At 41.8% G+C, this 21834-nt stretch overlaps 1 protein-coding gene across 1 annotated transcript in view; it reads left to right on the top strand.

Annotated features, from left to right (window-relative positions):
• Nucleotides 1-21834, top strand: part of DCC (DCC netrin 1 receptor) — a 1677934-nt gene that overhangs the window by 1024281 nt on the left and 631819 nt on the right. Inside the window, exon 12 of the mRNA XM_029571056.1 lies at nucleotides 3392-3441. Within this exon, the coding sequence (XP_029426916.1) occupies nucleotides 3392-3441 (50 nt within the window). The remainder of the gene's footprint in view (nucleotides 1-3391; nucleotides 3442-21834) is intronic.

The raw sequence follows: 21834 nt of genomic DNA, 5'->3' as shown, positions 1-21834 counted from the left end.
TTACAGAGAGGAACCTGGCGATAGAACAATGAGGAAAAACCTGTGAAAAATTCAAGAAAAGCAAATTTTCATACAAGGCCAAAAAAAGAGCCAAAGTGAACTCATTCACACCACGAGGCTTACAGCTCAATGGACATCTATTGATGTCTCCCATGTATGAAGACTACCATCCTGCTTGTCTGCAGAGAAATCCCTTGTGATAATCGGTCCTATAACTTTAAGCTGTGTAGCACAAGATATTTCATCTCCTCTCCTATTTTTATCAGGGTCTCCCCCATCAATATAGCCACATTTCACACTCTTGTTCAGAACCAATTCCCCTCCACGATTGAAGCTAGGCCCCTCCTGAAAGCAATTCTTGCATAGGCTGGATCCTTCCTAACCATAAGCCCTTCCCCATATACTCACACATATGTGATCAAGACAGGAACCCCTCACCCTTTTGAAATGAGCACTGACCATTCCAAAAGAACCCAATCTGCATCAGTGCCCTGGCAGAAGGGATATGAGAGCCTTCCTGATGGGCAGCACTTCACTACTTTAATAAGATAATAGTTAGGTGCCTCTAGGTGGTATTATTTGATGGCTGCAGCTGTAGAAGCTGAATTGCTCTCAGATCCCACCTCTGATCAAAACCCTCTGAAATGATAAACATTCATTCTGGAAGGGTGAAAAGGGGGACAGGGCAAACCTTGCTGCCTTAATGGTAGGTGCTTTCTTTTCAAGGGACTGAGGAGAAGCCTTCAGGGGAGTCTGGTACTTGAACGGAGGAAACTTGGGTTTGAATGGGTAATGGCCCAGGAACTTATTGAAGGATGAGGGTGAGAACTAATCTTGATGTGGGTTGGAGAGATGAAATCCTAAGTGCTATTTGACTTAAAGTGAAATTGCCAGTTACCATAGGGAATTTTGAGAGCTAGCTAGCATATACACTATAGTTTTTTGGGTTAACTTACAAGATACTATCATTTACATGCTACTGAGATTATTGTTTATGTGTACAAGAAAAAAATTGTTTTTTTGCCCTTTTATCCTGCATTTTAACATTTTTAGTGAGTATATGTGTGAGAACTACCCCCCTCTCTGGACTGAGCATACAGGATATAAAAGGATCTGGCCCCTCTGTGGGGCCGAGTGCTAGCCTCTCTGGGTAAGGGTCAAACTGAGGAAATGGGTCAAGCAGAGGGTGAAGTGTACCCAGGCCTAAAGGTGGAAAGTGCATAGAAATGTCTGAGCTGGACAGGGAAACCCACCACCTAAATCTTCCCTCTAATAACTCTGCTCATTACTATCCCAATTATTTATCTTAATACTCAACCTATTTGCAAAAGAATGTCCACTCCTAAATGTATTCCAAACACGTGAACTTTTATTTCTGAGGATATCAGCAATAAATATTTGCACAAAAAGTAAAGGATACTAAAAGACACTGATTTAATCAGGGTTCAGAGGCTTTTACAGCCATGATTCAGCTTTAGCAATATTAACAATTATCAAATCATCTTGCTTTTTTACTGTGTCTCAAAATTGTACTCAATAACTCCTTAATCTCCTGCTCCTTAGGAAATATGTTACTCACATTTCTTTTGTGACTCATGTTTTGGATTTATATTAAAAATGCAGGAAATGTGTATGTAGAAGTTGATGGTATCCACTGCAATCATGAGGAAGCGTTTTTTTAGTGACAACGCTTAAATTCAAGAGCTGCATTGTCAATATGTAAACAAAAGAGCACTCTACAGACCCTTGTAACACCGCCCCCCCAAAAAAAAATCTACACTGAGATGAAAGTGCCCCTCTTACAGTGGGAGATATATAGAGTGTCAGAATCTCTCTCTCTCTCTCTTTTATATCATGTGAGTATGCGCATAAAGGCTCCACACATAAGCATGGTAGGGATATTTTAAATGATACATGTATACTTTCATGCACGATATAAAATCAAGCATATTTTTGCTCACATGCCCAATGCGTGCATTTATGAGTGCACATGTGCTTCTTTTAAAATCTGCCTGTAAGTATATCAGGCTAACATTAGGACAGCCTTGTGGCCCGGTCAGAGTTAGCCAGATAACTTATCTGGCTAACTTGACTCATCGCTGATCCACCCATTCCCCACCCCTGAGTTATCCAGCTAAAACGTTTTAGCTGGATAAGTTACTTATCTAGCTAAGTGGCTCCTGCTGACTGTAGTCAGATTTTCAGCACGACAATTAGTTCATAAGTCCAGTTTATCTAGCTACGTTTTTTCTAAACATTGGGCTCTTCCTTTCCAGGACTTTCCTAGTTTTGTACAATGATAGAGAGCTCTTTCACCATATACCCTGCCATCTAGTGGCTATTCACAACAATTGTTTACCTGGCACTTTGTTTCTTCATCCAAACACACATTACAAATTTATGAACCATGCACAACACCCCAGAAACATGTCAAGGACCCACCCCCCCCCCCCCCAACCCAGACTCTCTTTCCCAGGTGCCACTCCAGTAACAAAAGGCCCATTTTGAGAGCCCTGTCACACATGCAGAAAAGGTTATAGCACAAGTTCAGTGATTAGGCCCACTTTTTGTAAACCCTAATTTATATTATCTGACAGTGGAAGGTTGCTAGAAAATATAAAGTACAATGTTTACCTTTTTAACATTTTTTACTTCAGCATTTCTGTATTTTAGAAGCAACTGACTCTCTCTTCAGTAGTAGACACTACCATGTATGGAACTGGTGTCAATTTGTCCTCAATTTCAGCTCAGTCATAAATAAGATATTGATAAAAATGATATTTTCTATGTTAGTAACCACACAAACCTTTTGGAAACTCTGTTAAACTTCGGAACTTTGTAAACCGTTGTGATGGCGAAACCGAACGACGGTATATAAAACTCGATAAATAAATAAATAAATATTATCTTGAAGTAGATTTACTAAAACATTTCTCATTTAGAAGGTTATTTTACTCTTCTGTAGATTTTTCTTTTATACCAACTAATTTTACAGTAAATACTACTTTGTCATCCTTTGCTGACAGTAGAAAAGTTAAGTATTATTTCAGTTTCTCAGGGGTCCATTTTCAGCTGGTGGCTGGCTTGGCTACTTAGCTGGAAAAACATATCCAGATAATTAGCAGGGTATATTCAGTGGCGTGGTCATGCAGCTGAATATCCGCGGCTATCCTAAAGTTAGTTGGTTATGTCAAACCGGTTAACTTTAAGACAGCCTTATGGATTGACCAGAGTTAGCCACATATAGCCTGGATATTGGAACTAGAAACTTCATGTATGCTTCTGAAATATGAAACTGTAAAGCAAAAGATACTATAATGCACATTTTTGTGATACAAGGTAATCAATTTGGTTGCAGTATTAGTTCATTACTCTTTATTTCTTCTTTTAGTGCCTACTGCTACACCTCAGAATGTCTCCTTGGAAGTGGTTAATTCAAGAGTAAGTCAAGAGCAACTATTCACAATTTTCTTTGTTGACAATACCTTACAAGAAAGCAATCCTTGATACTTGAAAAGCTGTTATGAATCAATGAAATACCTGACTTGCTGCATTTAGTTTAGTCAGTCATCCTAGTGAGCTATTACTTCTCGTCTGTTGCAGTTATTCATTGGATTATTATGTCTAATACTTTGCCTGAAGCATTTCAAATGTGTCTATTGAGTGGTTTTCAAATGTATAAACATAAGCCTACGTAATAATAGCTCATACATAAACGTAGTGAAAGGGACATACTGAAAACTCAGATGTCATTATCACCAAGAAATCAATCACCAGGTGTTAAAAATGAGTTCAAATCCTGACTTGTAAGATTTGTGTACCCTTGCTGCTGTGATAAGATTAGCTCAACATCAGGGAAGGCCCTGTAGATTCCCATCGACAGCTGGGAATCAGACTAAGAGCTTCACCCATACAAATCCCTTTCCCCTTGGGTTGAACCCTTGGTTTCTGGGGGAGGGCAGATCTTAGGCAATAGTCTATGTGGTTATACCATAGACTTTGATCCAGGGTCATGCTAGGGTCAAAAGCACGCAGCAGGCAAGAATGGTCAATGTTCAGGTAAGAGTCACAAGCAGGAAGCAAGTAAGAATGGTTAAAGTCCAGGCAAGGGTCAAATCCAGGAGTCAGTTCAAGGAGAGGCAAGGAGATGAGATGAATGAAGCTGAGGAGGTGAGGCAATGCAGGGCTGTAGAGATGAGGCAAGGAAGGGCACACAGGAACTAGGAACAGAGCAGCAACACACACTACACAGCCAGTGTAGGAGATCTGTTACTGAGGCACTGGAGCACAGTCTGTGAAGCCTTTATTTAGTAAGGGATGAATGGACCCATCAAGGGGTACCATGGAGGCATTCACACCACAGGCCCTTTAAAGGGAGGAGTTGTGAGTACACACCTAGGAACATCCAGGGCAGAAGCATGCTGATGGCTTCAGAGGCTGTGCTCAGTGGCACTGAGTAGTTTGTGGCATCCTTGCCACAGGATGGTGTTGATGGTGTCCTGAGCCACGCTTGGTGGTGTTGGGGTGAGTACTGTGGACTGTGGGACCTTTCCGTGAGCTGCGTTCCTAACACTTGTTTTTTTCACACCATGCTAGTATTATATGTATGTTTATTAGAGATAGATTAAGACATTATGGGATGCAATATAACTTCAGTCCATAGGTCTCTTCTCAGTAATACAATTTATGTCCTCATCTGGAATATAGGTTAAGATATAAAAACAAAAAAGTAATAAATACTACCTTACTAGCTTGCGGGAGCTAATACTCAATTTCTCAGTTGAGAAGACAACAATCTTCATTCAGCTTAAGTACCCAGTGAGTTTGGAGCATTTTGAAATATCTTGGAGTACAAAAATAGTCTATGGCCATTAATCATCTTAGAAATTAAGCACTGAAAAATGTGGCTAACAATGACTGACTCTGGTAGATCAACAGAAACTTTCACTGAAACTAATTAATGGAATCACCACAGGTTTGGACACTGCCATTCCAGGGATTACCTGTACTATACCTTGTTATTATACTGCAATATGCCCAGTAGAGGTCACAGTTTCTCATCCTTCATTTATTAGAAAAGAGAGGCACTTGTGTGGACAGTAAGCTGCAATACTTTAATAGAGTATTAACTGGACAGTCTTAGGCAATGCTTTTCCTCTGCCTGTATGCCCTTTACTATCAGCTTCATCCGCATGTCATAGTCAACCCGAGAAGGGGAATTTTAAAACACAGCAGAAGAGAAGCCTAGACCCAAAACGGTATTGCTTTCCTTTTTGTTAGGTTTATGTTAATAAGCTATTATTCTTTTTAACCATATAAAATCAAATATTTATTTATGTATTTAAATTTCTAGACTGCATTTCCAATTATACTCAAGGCAGTTAAACAACAGATACCAATTACAGCATAATAAAAACAACAAAAAATAAATCACAATAAATAATCCAACAAATCATATGAATGTAATATTTCTTAAATCAAATAAAACAGAAAAATAGCATAAAAAGCAGTTAAAACAATTTCTAGATGGAGCAAGCTACTATGCTCCCATGAGCTTATCATGTATTGGACCCTTACAATGTGGACCAAGCTGCATTTGGAGCTGAATGATGTGTTTTGGACCTGCCAAAAATGGTTTTCCAACCCTGCAGAGACTGCAAACTCATGCACCCAAGGTGAAGGAATATAAAAATACATCAAAACTCCTGTATGCTCTCCTGTTTATGATCTACAGGAACTAGCATCCAGCTGTCAGAGTGTTGGGAAAACAGCTATACTGTTTAGCATGCCCAGAAAACAACACTATATATCTAGCAGAGGAGGAAGCCAAAGGAATGCTGGGATAACATTTAATTAAGAAATGGAGCAAGTTGGCTAGCTCTGTCTGTCTGTTAATAGTAGGAATGGCCAGACTTGGAGCCAGGAACCAGAAAGAGAGAAGTGTATCTGGTAGCTCTGCAATCAGTTGTTCTCCTGAAGAACTAATTATCAAGAGGGAGAGACATAAGTCTATGCTCTGAGGAAATAGAGAGACAGACAGCTATTATTGCTTCATAGATGATCTACATGTAAAATCACAACAAGGGACAAAGGAGCCAGGTGCAGAGAGACTAAGAGACTTCCTTTCCAGAGATATCCAGGCCCAAGAGCACATGGTTGGATCACCCTCTTAAAAGACTGAGTTAAGTAATCTAAACTTTGCATAGAGAGTATCTTAGCAGAGGAAGGAGAAGGTTTAGTTCCTTACCTTTTGTCACAAATTCAGTATCTCATCTTGTCTGCTTCAGTTTTTTAGCTGAAGTCAAGCATAAAACTTTGCCACAGCCACATGAGATATGGCATGGAAAGAGAAACTAATAGACCGTGGCCTTTCTGTAAGAGACTGAAACCAGGCTTGCTTCTGCCTAGAACCAAGTAAACCATTTGGGGAAGCTTCACAGGAGAGAGAGAGAGACATTCCACACACTGCACTGCTCATTTGGTTTCTCAAATAGATAGCTCCACTATCAAGAGGGACTTCTTCATTCTTGATTGTTTTTTTCCACACAATTTAGTGTTTGGGACAGAGTGTACCCCTTATAAACTGGTGACATTGGGATGGATCTTCCCCCTCCTCTTTTTTGAGTACTCAGGGGTAAAGACAATTTTTGAAAGCTGTGTACGTCACTGCTTTCCCCCCCCCAAGCTTTCAATATTAGCATTCCTTATTTTTTTTTTTTACTATCCATATGAGTATGTTGTTTGCCCTGGCTAACAAGCCATACCCAGGGTTATTTTTACATCACTTGATTTAAAATAAGAAAACTGCAAATATATATTATACTTCACTCCTGTACTTAATGTTCTGGCTGGGTTTACAGTCTACTTACTTAACACTAGTGAAAAGGTTAATTACTTTTTTATTCTGATGTGATGATTTTATCTGGTCTATGGTGCCACAAGTGATAAGTTGTTTGAGAATGGCATAGAATTGTGGTATCAATGTGCCTGGGGCCCTGTCTCATCCCCCACTCAGGCTACAAACCCAAAGATAACTCATATTAGTAAATATAATTCTCATGTGGTACTCCCCACTCCAAGCATAGAGGAATTCATAGTCTGGACCAAGGGGGGGGGGGGGGGGCAAAGGGATAATATGAACTAATAAACTGCTCTTATGCTCTTATGTACCACAGGGTTCTGCCTTTCCCCGATTCATTTTAATATCTATGCTTGTCCAATTTGCAACTGATTCAAAGCTTCATCGTCAAATGCCATGGTTGCTGATGATATTAACATATCATCAACATAGTATCCAACCAAGCTACTCCCATCTCCAATTTCAACAACTGTCTCACAGCAGTGGCACATGCTTGCTTCATGCATCTCCACCATATCCGGCAACTACTCAGCATAAGCTGGCCTCTGCCATTCACGGCCTGATAATAGTATGAAGGTAACATGGCAGCTAGTTTAACATTCAAGTGATGACAATTACAAAGTGACCTCCGTTGAATAATAAAGTTTATTTTCGGGTGAATATTCAAAGAGCCATGCGCAGGGAACTGTGTGCGCGCACATGGATGTCCACGCACTGCTTTGAAAGTCTACCCCATTATCAGTATCATTCTGAAAGACAATTGAAAGCAATGTATTGCGTTCCTAGTATTTCTCCTCTTAATCTCTCTCTTTCCCTTCCCCACCTCCTCCTTTTTCTAGCCTGCCCCTCTTTCCCCCTTCCTCATTCATTCTAATTTTCCGTTCTTTTCAGTTCATTGTAAACCGGCGTGATGTGTTTTACGAACGTCGGTAAATAAAAGTTCATAAATAAATAAATAAATAAATAAATAAATAAAATATAAGTAAATTACCTGATATGTACATGTTTCACATATAATGCTGCTTCGAGAAGGATAACACATTAAGGGCCTGACTCCCTTCTGTGTCTATAGGAAAATAGCTTAGTGAATCAGGCCCTAGAACAAACAAAAAAGCATTCTGTTACATACCGAGTGAAAAATACAATCATGGGGCAATCTCAAAACACATACCTTTTTGAGGAACAGGAACTCTTACACTAACTCACCATGCCAGAATTATACAAGAGCAAGGACACCTCTACCACAGAGAGATTTAAACGCTCAAGAATGGTGTTAAAAACAATCACATGACCCAGGTACCCAATAGCCAACTGGATAATCTTAGCCAATCAAAGAACCACCAGCATCGCCAGATTCAGATTGACAGTTGTTAAAAAAAACAGGACACATTTGATCTCCTGATTGAGTCCATTCGGGAACAGTGTGTACAAGGTAAAAATCCAACGCTGCTCCTTATGGAGCAACAGATTCCCAAAATTACCCCCCCCCCCCCCTCTTAGTCGGCGAGACGCCTTCTCAATTACAAAAAATCATAAGTCCTGTATATCATGACTGCGCTTATGCCAATGGGACACTAGTGGAGCCTCTATATGAGAACAACAAAAGCAACTGCAGTGTTCCAATATACGGGTTTTTAAAGCATGTACTGTCTTATACAATTATAAAAGTGGGCAAGGGCATAGAATTACATAGGCTGCACCACTAGAGTTGCAATTACTGGAAACATTCAACTGATATTGCTTAAGGTGCAAAGGGTGTTCAAAACTGGTGAGAGAGAGAGACAAGGGACATGACCTACAGGAGCCACAAAATGTTTGACCGTTAAAAAGAGATATCAGCGCAGAGGAGAGACAAAATAGATGAAATTAAACTAAACAATCCCTCAAGTTAAAGCCCCTCCTGAAAGCAAACCAAGGTACAATGGCAAAAACCGGGTGAAGAGAAAGAATCCCCCAAAATGTCCTAATCATATCACACAGTGGGCCAGCATATTGCAAAAAGGCTAGGACACAAGTCAACCATTCAGTAGTGTCTGTAGTCGATGGTAAAGATAACCACTTTTTTTCTATTGTTGGTCTGTTTCTGGTTTTGACCTATAATAAATCTTAATTCACATTAATTTTTGTTCTGTCTGTCAGAGCTTGACATACTTTTAGCCAAGTTAAATTAATTATTCTCTGTACTGTTGGTTAGGCTCGAGTGTCTGCTCTGATACTGACCTGTTAAACTATTCTAATTTATTGTAATATGCTTTGAGTCTGCTCCAGATAAAACTGGAATATCAAATATTTGGAAATAAATGAATATATTAATTCACTAAAGCGTGGCCTAGATAAAGCAAAACCAAAGCCATAAAAACTGAGAATTTAAAAAAACCATGAGTTCTTCTTTACCTTTCCTATTGCCTCCTTATAACTACAACTGATCTCCCTTGCCTTACCTCATCCTCCCTTCCCTTCCTCATCAATGTACCCATTAGAGACGTGAATCGTGTCCTCGATCGTCTTAACGATCGATTTCGGCTGGGAGGGGGAGGGAATCGTATTGTTGCCGTTTGGGTGTGTAAACTATCGTGAAAATCGTTAAAATCATGAGCCGACACACTAAAACCCCCTAAAACCCACCCCCGACCCTTTAAATTAAATCCCCCACCCTCCCGAACCCCCCCAAATGCTTTAAATAACCTGGGGATCCAGCGGTGGTCCAGAACGGCGGCGGTCCGAATCGGCCCCCTCAATTGAATCCTGTTGTCTTCAGCCGGCGTCATTTTGCAAAATGGCGGCGGCCATAGACAAAAACGATTCGATGCAAGAGGTCGTTCCGGACCCCCGCTGGACTTTTGGCAAGTCTTGTGGGGGTCAGGAGGCCCCCCCAAGCTGGCCAAAAGTTCCTGGGAGTCCAGCGGGGTTCAGGAAGCGATTTCTTGCCGCAAATCGTTTTCCGTACGGAAAATGGCGCCGGCAGGAGATCGACTGCAGGAGGTCGTTCAGCGGGGGTTCCGGCGCCTCGCTGAACAACCTCCTGCAGTCGATCTCCTGCCGGCGCCATTTTCCGTACGAAAACGATTCACGGCGGGAAATCGCTCCCTGACCCCCGCTGGACCTCCAGGAACTTTTGGCCAGCTTGTGGGGGGCCTCCTGACCCCCACGAGACTTGCCAAAAGTCCAGCGGGGATCCGGAAGGACCTCCTGCCATCCAATCGTGTTCGTCTATGGCCGCCGCCATTTTTCGGCGCCATTTTGGAAAATGGCGCCGGCTGAAGACAACAAGATTCAGGAGCAGGAGCCCGTTCCGGACCACTGCCGTTCCGGACCGCCGCTGGACCCGCAGGTTATTTAAGTCATTTGGGGGGGTTCGGGAGGGTGGGGTATTTAATTTAAAGGGTCGGGGGTGGGTTTTAGGGGGTTTTAATGTGCCGGTTTTGCGATTTTTAGATTTTTAGATTTTTCACGATTTTTCACGATATTTTACCCCCCCAAACGGCAACAATACGATTCCCTCCCCCTCCCAGCCGAAATCGATCGTTAAGACGATCGAGGACACGATTCACATCCCTAATAGATACTGTAGTTATTCCATTAGATTTATTTTCCAGGGTTTCCTGTGTATGTGGGGGGGGGGGGGGAGATTTTCTTTTCAAGGTCCTCACATTGCTTTTTACTTTTCTTATAAGTAAGTTTCTTACACAGCACTGATAATCTTAGCCTAGAAGATAACAAAGTCACTACTCAATAAGACACAGGAGAGTTTGGTGATTTCCAACATTTTTCTTTTATTGATAAGGATCAATGATGAATTAATGTCTTTACTGCTGTATACTTCAGTTTCAAGATGATACAAGTTCTTTTAGTAAGTTTGTGACTTTGTACAGTGTTTCTAAAGTTCAAATTGAAACAGTTCTTTAAATTTAAGTTACTTGATTTCTTCTCTCCTATTGGAATACAGGGCAAGTGTGGTACTTCCTTCTCAATGAAGATGAAGAATCAAAAATGTACTTTTAAAGTGTTAAGTCTTTTATATCCTACTTCCTCTTGTAGTATCAAGGGTGATACCTTTTACTCCTTTTTTCCCCAATCTTCAATTGATACTGATGGAACACTTCCATCTCCTCTCCTTCTCTTCTCTTCTCTCTTCTCTAAGGAAAGCTGGAAGTCACCCTTTCTTGGATTCTGGCGATTTCAGGCTCCATTTGCAGGAAGGGAATCTCTTCCATTGATTAAAAGAGAAAACTCAAAACAGATTAATTGAATCCAAAAGGATTTGGCACTCCAAACTCAAATAAGTTAAAGGTGGCATGAGAAGGTGGAAAGAAACTGTCATCTTAAGCAAAAGGCTCCATGGATCTTAAAGTTGAGACTTAGAAAAATGAGAGCACTGCTTTTGACCTCATGCCTCCTTGAAAGCAAGTAGGATCCACAAGGGTAAAATGGTAATCTCTCTAGAAAAACACTGAGGGTACTATGATTGCTAGCTGCCACATGGATGAGCTGCAAACCCAAACAACTACCAGACTGTGTCTGCCAATCCCAAATGGTATAATACTGATCCAATATTAGTAGGGGACTAACAAGATATCTACATGGGCATCCTTTTTAAAATTGAGAAATAAGCACATACGTCCAAACCCTTCCCCAATTCTGCCTCCACTCAAGTTGGATAAACTTACATCAAACATGACATAGACATGTATCTATGTATCAGGAAGGTGATTTTGTCGCAGTCTACTTCTGCACACAAAACACTGTTTTACCCACATAGGTTCCTTGGAAAATTACTCAATCAGTGGCCCAATTTGCTGCAAATTACAAAAGTTGTTTACCATCAATAAGCAAAGCTGAATTAGCCATGATCTGTGAGTGACATCATCTGGCAGCACTGAATAGATCTGTCTCTCAAAGCTAGTCGAGCTTTGAGCTATACTGAGAATGTGCAGAAATTACTGCACAGGCATTGCCTCAATGTGTTTTCAGTCTGTTGTTGTTTGTACTTTGCTCAGACAGCTTTTCTGTTTCTCTATAGTTTTCTCTCCTTAGCTCAAAGATTTTCTAAACTGTTTCAGTGACACACAACAGCACTACTAAGTCTCTAGGCTTTAATTGAAAAAAACATGGTGTCAAAGGAGAGCACCTGTAGACAAATTATGCCCATCATGAATGATCATGAGCCGTTTTAGATTATGACTAACTGAACTGTTCTGCATGTGACTGGATGTCCTCTAAGATAACCAAATTTCCCGATTGGCAAAAATAGCTAGCCTACTTCCAAAGAGCAAAAGCAGGTCAGCTTTGGGAAGTCATCATGCCATTGCTTCCTCTAGAAGCAGCTAGAGCAAGTCCTCAGGTGAAGGCATTTTGTTGCAATATTACCCAGAATGGACAGCTCCAGGTATGTCAAGTCCTAGTCAGCCACTTTCCTCAGAATTGGTCAGTTTGCCTACCAAGGCAAAGCATTGAGACTTTTCGAAGTATTTGGTGTATTCCATCCCAGTGCCTTTTAAGAAGAGGAAAGAAATGATGCAGCATCAGACACAAACCACAAGGAGCATCATGACACTCAATGCAGAAAATGTCAAAACAATCAATGCATACTGCACCGGAGTGCTTGATCCATGTTGCATCAGGATATCTGAAGTAAGGCATATCTGACCACCTGATGCAAGGTGCATCAGTACACTCAATGCATAGAGCATCAGACCAACCAACTCATGGTGCAACTCACCACTCAATGCATGCTGCACTGAAGAAGCTGACACGTGATGTGTCAAAGTCCTCAATGCATTTTGCATTGAAGGACTCAGGATGTAAGAGAAAGGAAGTTTTGACACCCCAACAATCAACATCGAAGCATACATTGATTCCAACTACAAGTACCTTGATGCAATCAATACAGAAAGATGCAGAAATATGCCACATCAGTCCACATGAGGCTCTAAACCTCTCTCCATATCACATCACTCCACAGCTTCTTGGAGATCAAGACAAGCAGGTCAGACAGTTACATTCTCAGCACTGCCAATGCATTCATTTGAATACTATGCACAGGAAATATTAAAAGCCACCTTACCTACTCAAGTATAGGCAACATATGGCACTTCAATGGAAGCTAGACTTTGACTACCAGCTCCCATTACAAAAGCACTGCTAGTCTCCTAGCTATTAACCCAAAGACTTTGCCTACAATTTTAGGATCCAATTAATTTGGTTCTCCCCTTGGCGTCCTATCCACAGCCTGTAACAGAATGAGGAAGATGCTCTTCCACTATCACTTGCCCAAAAATTGCTGCAAGCAATGGAACAAATAATCAGCATAGTATACAGTTTCATTGCCTCCTTCATACCAGAGCCAGTACAGCCAAATTTTCCAGCTGCCTACTCTATCCAACCATATTCACTGCAGAGAATAATGCCAGTTGCTCCACCACTGACAATGTCATCATCCTCAAGGTGTATGTGCTCTACCTCAAGTGAGCGACCCCCCCCCCCCCCCCCCCCATAGCTCCTTCTGGATTACAGAGTTTTCAGCCCTCATCATGTTCCTTATGGTCCATTATTCTTTCACCAGGTGACTCGCTTGGCAGCTCCACAGGTATTCCTTCCAATCCACCTCCGGGGTCGTCAGACCATATTTCTCTGCCGGAAGACCTAACCTACTCCAGATTTGTGAAGAAAATGGGCATGTCTCTTAATATATTTATGTGTAAATATCTGGATCTGGGGAAGATTGTGATGGTGGTGGCATTCCCCTTTTTGACTGCCAGGAAGAGTGGTCAGACACTGGACAGCTCCTCACTGGACAGATCCAATGAGGATCTAGGACCTTCAAATTCTTACACACAGCAGAAAGCCCTGGTAGTGATGATGTTCCCTTATTTTGTTGCTGGGAAGATCAGGCAAGTGCTGGACTTTCCCTGTGACATCATCAGTGATGACCCAGGACTTTCAAATTCCTGCATGCAGCAGCACACCTCTTTGTCAACTTTTTCTACTGCTGCATTTGAGAAAATTCTGCCTCAGCATAGGGAAGAAGATGAAAGGTACAGTGAACATTTGTCCACCTCAAATTCCCATTACCCTCTTGAATCTTCATACTATGCTATAATATTTTTAATTTTCAAGTCAAATTATACCAGGGCATATGTCACTTGGAGATTCTAACTCCATGTCAGAAGGGAATTCCGTCTCATTGAGTCCTGTTGATCCTATATCTCCTCACGGCCCTAATGTGAAGTTTTCTGAATCTCTGAATATTGGATTTGAAGCTGTGTTAAGCATACCCATTCAGGGTGGAGAAACTTTGAATGTATTTGATCCACTGTCAGCTTCTTCTCATAGAGGTATAGGGACTAGTCCTCATTCTATTGGAAAATCAGAGGCTATTACTATGGTTACTTTATGGGCTGCCATTAACAAGAGAGGGAGAGTACCATTTCCCAGAGATTAGACTTGGTATTGAGTTCTTTAGATGGTTTAGCATTTCAGGTACCTCAACCCTCCTCTATTTTAGAAGATCAAGCAGTTCAATTATCTGCAGTTAAAGACTCTTGCAATAAGCTTCATGAGTCTGTTCCCTTAATTAAGGATAATCAATTGCTACATCAAAAGATAGTGAATTTAGGTAATTATATAAGAAGAATGAATGTAAGATTTTTGAATTTCCCCAAATGTCCCATGTTACCACCTACAGAGATGTATAAAAGATTCTATGTGGATTTTCTGAAAGTTACAAAAGAGGTCATTCCTCCAGTTCATAAATCATATTATTTGCCTGAATCAAAAATTTCTTCATCACAGGAAACTGCAAAATCTGCTTTGGACCATTTAGTTCTCCCAGAATTCCTTGAATGATCTGATGCTATTATTAAGGAAGGAGCTACTTTATTGGTGGAATAGTCAAAAGAAGCAGATAAACAATGGACAGTGAGATTATTTTTTCAGATGAAGGACTCCAGTTTCTTAGGTTATAAGATATCTTTATTTCCTGTGGTTAAAGAAACGTACCAACATATGAAATTATTCTTGCATAAAAAAGAGAGGGTGGTAGATATGGGAACAATATTTCAACTTTGTTTCCCTTGTAAATGTGTTAAATTTCAAGGATCTAGGTATCTATTTTTTATCCTATTTAACATGAGGGTATTCTACAAAATAGATTAACACAGATAGGCTAAAATTGTGATTTCATCGATGAATATCAAAACTCTATATGTTTGATAGCTTTATTCTTCATTGGGTTTTTTTTTCTCATTTTATTTCTTTCTTATATGTGATCTTATGTCAGGATGCCTAGCTCTTTCATTGTGTTCTCTATTTCTTTGTTTAAATATGGTGATTCAAATTTGTTTTTTCCTGAATCAAAATCATCTTGAATATACTTTTATAATTTGATAATTTTTTTTTTTTTTAAAGGAGAACTGGATCTTACAGCAGAAATCATGAACATACTTGCCAACCGTTGCAGGGTTGGATGTCATTTTAATGAAGATGTGGGAAACATCTTACTTGAGTGTCAATGCAACCCAGAAGCTAGATTTAAATTTTAGAATCATTGGGATATGGTGAGGTGCAACTTCCCCACAACTCTGTAGTAGTGGAATCAGCCCTCAAAAAGGCAAAAAAGACCTGCTTTCATTCCAATACTTCACCAAGAAAAGATCATTGGATCCTGGATGGCATTGCCAAAAAGATTTTCCAGGAAACAATGCTCACAACAAGAATCACACAACACCAATATCAAATGGTTGAGTACATCTATGACTGTGTCCAGAACTTAAAGCCCTTCATTCTTTCATAATCAGGAGAACAAGTCTGACCAGCTCCCCTCTGACTTAAAGGAAGCCATTGGTCACCTACTTCACTCGGTATATAAATCTTTTGATACTACAGCTCACATTTTTGCTGCATCTATTGGAGCTTGCCACATGGCATGGTAAATAGTGAGCAGCATTCAGGAATTTGTACACAAGTAGCCGGTCAACTTGCCCTGTCTTGGTGACAATCTGTTTGGTGAAAAATTATGGGAGACAGTATCCTAAATCAAAGTACAGAACATAGTGGTCCATTCACTCTCCATAGAAGCAAAACTGCATCCCTCTAGTAGAAGACCATATCTGGCATATAAATGACCTTTTTAACCTAGGAGATCATACTGCTCTTACCAACAATACCGTCTGCCGCCTTTATCAATGCAATACTAGAAAATGCACCCAGCACCAGTAAGAGGTCACCCAAGAGGGTGCTGTAAACAAAAATCACAACAGCAGATGCAAACAAAACTGGGTCAAAATGTTTGATCAACCTGGTAGCAGTGTTGCACCATTCAGTAGTGGATAGAATTCAATGATTTGTGCTACAAATTTTCCACTATGGTTACCGTCTCAATTTCAAACAACCAGTGATTCCTCATACTACTGAACCATCATTCAACCCCACTCAACTTTCACTCTTGCAGCACGAGGTAGAGCAATTGTTAGCAGAAAAGGCCATACAGAAAGTACCTCCTGTGCAATAAGACCAGTGATTCTGCTCCCAGTGAAGTAATTTTCAAATCAGTTAAGTATGTTAATGTAACATATGATTGTAGCAATTTTCAAAGCTATTTACTCAAGTAATGTGCACTTGCATGAGTAAATCCTATGGACAATTTCAATGGCAAATAATTGTAGCAAATTTCCAAAGCCCCCTTACTCAAGTAAAGTGTAATTATATGTGTAAAACCCAGTTTTACGCATATAAATGCATTTTAAAATCAGGCACAATATTTTTAAAAATGTCTGGAAGTCTGTGACCCATCATAGACCTCCAGAATCTCAACCAGCATCTTCCTTGGGAAACTTCAAAATGCCTTGCTGAAGCACTATTCTCCCTTTCATTAAATGGGGAGACTGGATGTGCTCCTGGGATCTCAAGGATGTATATGCACTCATTCCCATACACTCTTCTTTTTTTACATTACCTCTGTTTCAAGGTGGGCATAGTTCACTACCAATGCAAAGTTCTTCCATTTGAACTTTTGCTTGTCTTCAAAGTCTTCATGAAATTCCTTGTAGTGGTAGTGGCCCACTTACTTTGTCAGGGCATTTGAGTGTTCCAATATTTGGATGACTGGCTCCTAGAAGCCCCAACAAGGGACAGTTTTCAGGAACATTTACACTCAGTTGCAGATACCCTATAATCCCTGGGGTTCCTTGTCAATTTTGAAAAGTCAATTCTGGTATCCATTCAGTGCCTAGAATTCATTGGAGCCTTTATATATTCAACAGATATATGAGCATTCCTTCCTTCAATCAGAGCAACCACATTAAGCAAGATTGCTAGCTCATTACTAATCTCTCCAACCAGAATAGTACATCATCTTCTAGTGCTTTTGATTATTTAGCAGCAGCAGTTCACAAAGTCCTTCTGACAAGTTTACATATGTTTCACCTGCAATGGGAACTACGGACACAATGGAACCAACCTCTTCAACCATACATCTATCAGTCTAAATCTGGAGATATTGGAAATCCGTTGGTGGTTACAACCAGCTATACTTCAAAGAAGGTACCTCTTCAACCAGTCCCATACCAATTTAAACTGGTCACAAATGCATCTACTCTGCAGTGGGGAGCTTGCACTGGGCCCTACAAGACTGAGGGATTCTGCTCCTCTCAAGAATGCTATCTTCAAATCAACCTTCTGGAACTCAGAGCAATGCACAATTTATTTATTTATTTATTTATTTAAGTTTTTTATATACCAACATTCAAGACGGTGGTCCCATCATGCTGGTTCACAAGAAACAGGGGTGAAACTTTACCATTTAACAAAAGTGCAGAAAAGCAGTTACATAAAACAAGGGAAAACAATAACTTGGAATGAGAAGGGAAATGAAGATTAGATAGTAAAATATAAGTATAAATAACATTTTGAAAGGTGGCTGTTAACGCTAATACTAGCGGAGCTTGTTGTGTGAAGGGAGATTAGATGGGGTTGGAGTTAGGAAAGGCCTGCGTGAACAGCCACGTTTTGAGTCTTATCTTGAATGTTGAGATGTTGGGTTCCATTCTAAGATCCGGGGGAATGGAGTTCCATAATGTTGGACCGGCTGTGGAGAATGCCCGATCTCTAAGCGTGATGTGTCTGGTAGTCTTGGCTGGAGGTACTTGAAGTGATCCTTTGTAAGCATCTCTTGTCGGTCTTGTGGAATGGTGTAATCGGAGGGGAATATGGAGATCGATTGGGGCTAATTGATGGATGTTTTTGAAAATGGTGAGAATGGCCTTGTAGATTATTCTGAAGTGGATGGGCAGCCAATGGAGGTCCATCAAGATAGGTGTTATGTGTTCTCTTCTCCTGGTGTTGGTGAGTATACGGGCGGAGGCATTTTGTACCATTTGTAATGGTTTGGTGTGTGATGAAGGGAGACCAAGCATGATGGTGTTGCAATAGTCCAGCTTTGCGAAAATGATTGATTGTAGGATCGTTCTGAAGTCATGTGTGTGGAAGAGAGGTCGTATTCTTTTCAGCACTTGGAGCTTGTAAAAGCAGTCTCTGGTGGTTTTGTTGATGTTAGCTTTCAGATTTAGGTGATTGTCAATTTGAACTCCTAGATCTCTCACTTGTGTAGTGCTTGGTACGGTAGGATGAGTGTATGTGATGGAGCTGTTTTCTGGAGTGATGAGTAGAAGTTCCGTTTTTGATGAATTTAGTATCAGGTTGAGACTTGTAAGAAGTTGTTTGATGTTTTGGAGGCAGGATTCCCAGTGCAACATTGTTTTTGCGAGCGATTCTTCGATGGGGATCAGGATCTGAATATCGTCAGCGTAGAGAAAATGTTTGAGATTGAGGTCAGTGAGAAGTTTACATAAGGGTAACAGATAAATGTTAAACAAGGTAGGAGACAGGGATGAGCCCTGTGGGATGAGCCCTGAGGGATGAGCCCAGGGAAAGACTTCATGATTCAAACAGGCAATCAAGTTGCCATGTTTTATATAAACAAGCAGGGAGGACCTGGATCTTGGATCCTCTGTCAGGAGACTCTATGCATATGGCAGTGGGCAATGCAAAGCCAAGCTTCAGGCAACTTATTTAATAGGAATAGCTAAATACCTTGCAGATCACCTCAGCAGAATGTTCCATCCACATGCGTGGTCACTACAACAGTTCATAGCAAACCATCTGTTCAGACTCTTGGGCAACCTTGTATCAACCTGTTCACATTGGAAAAAAAACAGAAACTAAATTGATTCTGCTTCATACTACCCATGTCTCTGCATGAGGTACAAGATGCTTTCCTGCTTCCCTGGGACAGAGGCCTCATGTATGCTTTTTTCCTATACCAATTACAGTAAGAACCATACAGAAACTCATGCAGGATTAAGCCACCATGAATCTAATCATGGCAACATTTATTTTATTTATGTATTTATTTATTTATTTAAACTTTTTATATACCATCATTCCATGTGTAGATCACAACGGTTTACAAAGAGACATTCACAGTTATAAGTTCAGCAAAAAATCTGAAACAAAGTGACATTCACAGTTATAAGTTCAGCATGACCAAGACAAGCATGGTATGTATATCTGGTGCAACTGTTCACAAGATTTCCCTTACATCTAGAAGACGACCCATGTTTCCTATCTCAGGAAGAGGGCTCTTTATTTCATCCAGCTCTTCAGTCACTGAACCTCATGGAATGTGTTATGAATCCTCCTGTAGCTGTGCTACGGGAGGCTCCTCACCTCTTTCTTGGAGGCCACTCCGAAGCCGGGGTCTCGCCTACGAACTATCCAGGATTTGCTCCAGGGCTTGGGGGGCCTCGATGTCCTTGGGGCCTGCCTGAGGCTTGCTTGGGTCTGCATGGACTTCCTGGGTTGGGCCACGCCCTTCTCTCTAGGGGCCGGCCCGCAGCACTTCTCCTCAGTTATAGGGCCAGTTAGGTGTGGCCCATCCAAACTCCTCCCAGGGAGTTGCCTGTCTTCAGCCCTATAAAAGGACTTTAACTTCCAGTCAGCTTTGCCTTCGCAATGAGCCAGTCGTCTGAGGAGCTTCTCCTTCCTTTTGGACTCCATGTTCCTGCTCTTGCTTGGTGTTCCAGTATTCCAAGGGACCCCTCTTCATTTTGTCTCTGCCCTCCTGATGTTCCTGATGTCCTCTGTCTCTGCCCTCCTGATGTTCCTGACGTTCTCTGTCTCTGCCCTCCTGATGTTCCAGAAGGCCTGACGTCCTCAATGGCTAGAGGTCCTTATGTACCTGATCTTCCTGATGTCTGTTCCTGCAATGTTCCAGCTCTCCTCCAGATGGCCACCCCGAGGGTAAATCCGTTCCATCAGTTCCTGTTTCCGGTCACTGGTGCCCCTGCCAGCTGGATTCCTTTCCTGAGCCTGCCCCACTCCCGCATGGTCCGTATCTTCCTGATGTCTGTTCCTGCAATGTTCCAGCTCTCCTAGTCCTCCAGATAGCCACCCCGAGGGTAAATCCATTCCATCGGTTCCTGTTTCCGGTCACTGGAGCTCCTGCCAGCTGGATTCCTTTCCTGAGCCTGCCCCACTCCCGCATGGTCCGTATCTTCCTGACGTCTGTTCCTGCAATGTTCCAGCTCTCCTAGTCCTCCAGATGGCCACCCCGAGGGTAAATCCATTCCGTCGGTTCCTGTTTCCGGTCACTGGAGCTCCTGCCAGCTGGATTCCTTTCCTGAGCCTGCCCCACTCCCGCATGGTCCGTATCTTCCTGACGTCTGTTCCTGCAATGTTCCAGCTCTCCTAGTCCTCCAGATGGCCACCCCGAGGGTAAATCCATTCCGTCGGTTCCTGTTTCCGGTCACTGGAGCTCCTGCCAGCTGGATTCCTTTCCTGAGCCTGCCCTGCTCCCGCGTGGTCCATGACCAGCCTTTTTAGGCTGTGTAGGGCGTAGAGGACAAGGTGGACCATAACCAGCCCACTGGGTCAGCCCTGAGTGGTGGGCTGTGTAGGGCGCCCTGAGGAACAGTGTCCACTTGTCATCGTCTAAGTCTTCCAAGTCCTTTTCGTCTCATCTGGATTTCCCAAGGTCCATAAGAGTCATCCTTGCCTCGGATATTTTCTGTTGCCTTGGGACTCCACCCGCTTGAGTCTCAGATGCCTTCTATGACCGGAGCTTCCATCTGCTCACCTTTCTGGATGTCAATGCCTTGTGTTCTTCTCCTGAGTCCTGAAGCCTTAATCTCAGCCTTCAAGCTTCAGTCCTTGTCCCCCCTCGTCTCTTGTCCAGCCTGCTGCCTGTGCTGCTCCCTGCAGCAGGTCCAAAAGGGCTGGGAGTAGTCGGAGGACCACTCAGAGACCAACCTTGTGTGGTTGGCCTCATCCAGACATGCAGGTCGGCAGGGGCCTGGTCACCTCCAACCCCAGACGCGGTCCGTCTTACCGCAAGGGGCACACATCTCACCCTTAGCGCTCCCGGCCACCGGAGCGCAACAGATTGCGAAGGCCTCTGAGCTTTCCCATGCTCAAGGCTGCCCTTTCTGTAACAGAATGGATGCTGAGTTCTTAGTCTTAGTGCCATAGGCCTTTCCAGAGCCAGGTCAGGACAAACTTATCTCAGCATAGGATGCAGTTACTCCTTTAAGTGGAAGAGATATTTGATTTGTTTATTTGTGAGCCAAGATACTTATTATTCTACCTTCACTTTCTCTCACAATCCAGCTTTCTTATGGCATCAGTGTGAGTACATTTGCAGCCTATCATTATGAGAATGGGGCACCTATCCCCATTCATCCTCTTGTCTCCAAGTTTGAGGGGCGTTTTACATTTTCATCCACTGATTCGCAAACCATCAGTAGTACCCTGGGACATCAATGTAATCCTCACTCACCTAATTCAATCTCCATTCAAACTTTTGGAGATGGCATCTCTCAAGTATCTAATCTGGAAGTTTTTTTTCCTAGTAATAGTTATTTCCACATGTTGTGCGAGTGAAAATAAAACTCTAGTGCATTACCCTCCATATATGCAGTTCT

This window comes from Rhinatrema bivittatum, chromosome 1 (genome assembly GCF_901001135.1).
Source record: "Rhinatrema bivittatum chromosome 1, aRhiBiv1.1, whole genome shotgun sequence".
Classification (NCBI taxonomy): Eukaryota; Metazoa; Chordata; class Amphibia; order Gymnophiona; family Rhinatrematidae; genus Rhinatrema; species Rhinatrema bivittatum.
This window is presented reverse-complemented; position numbering and strand designations above follow the sequence as displayed.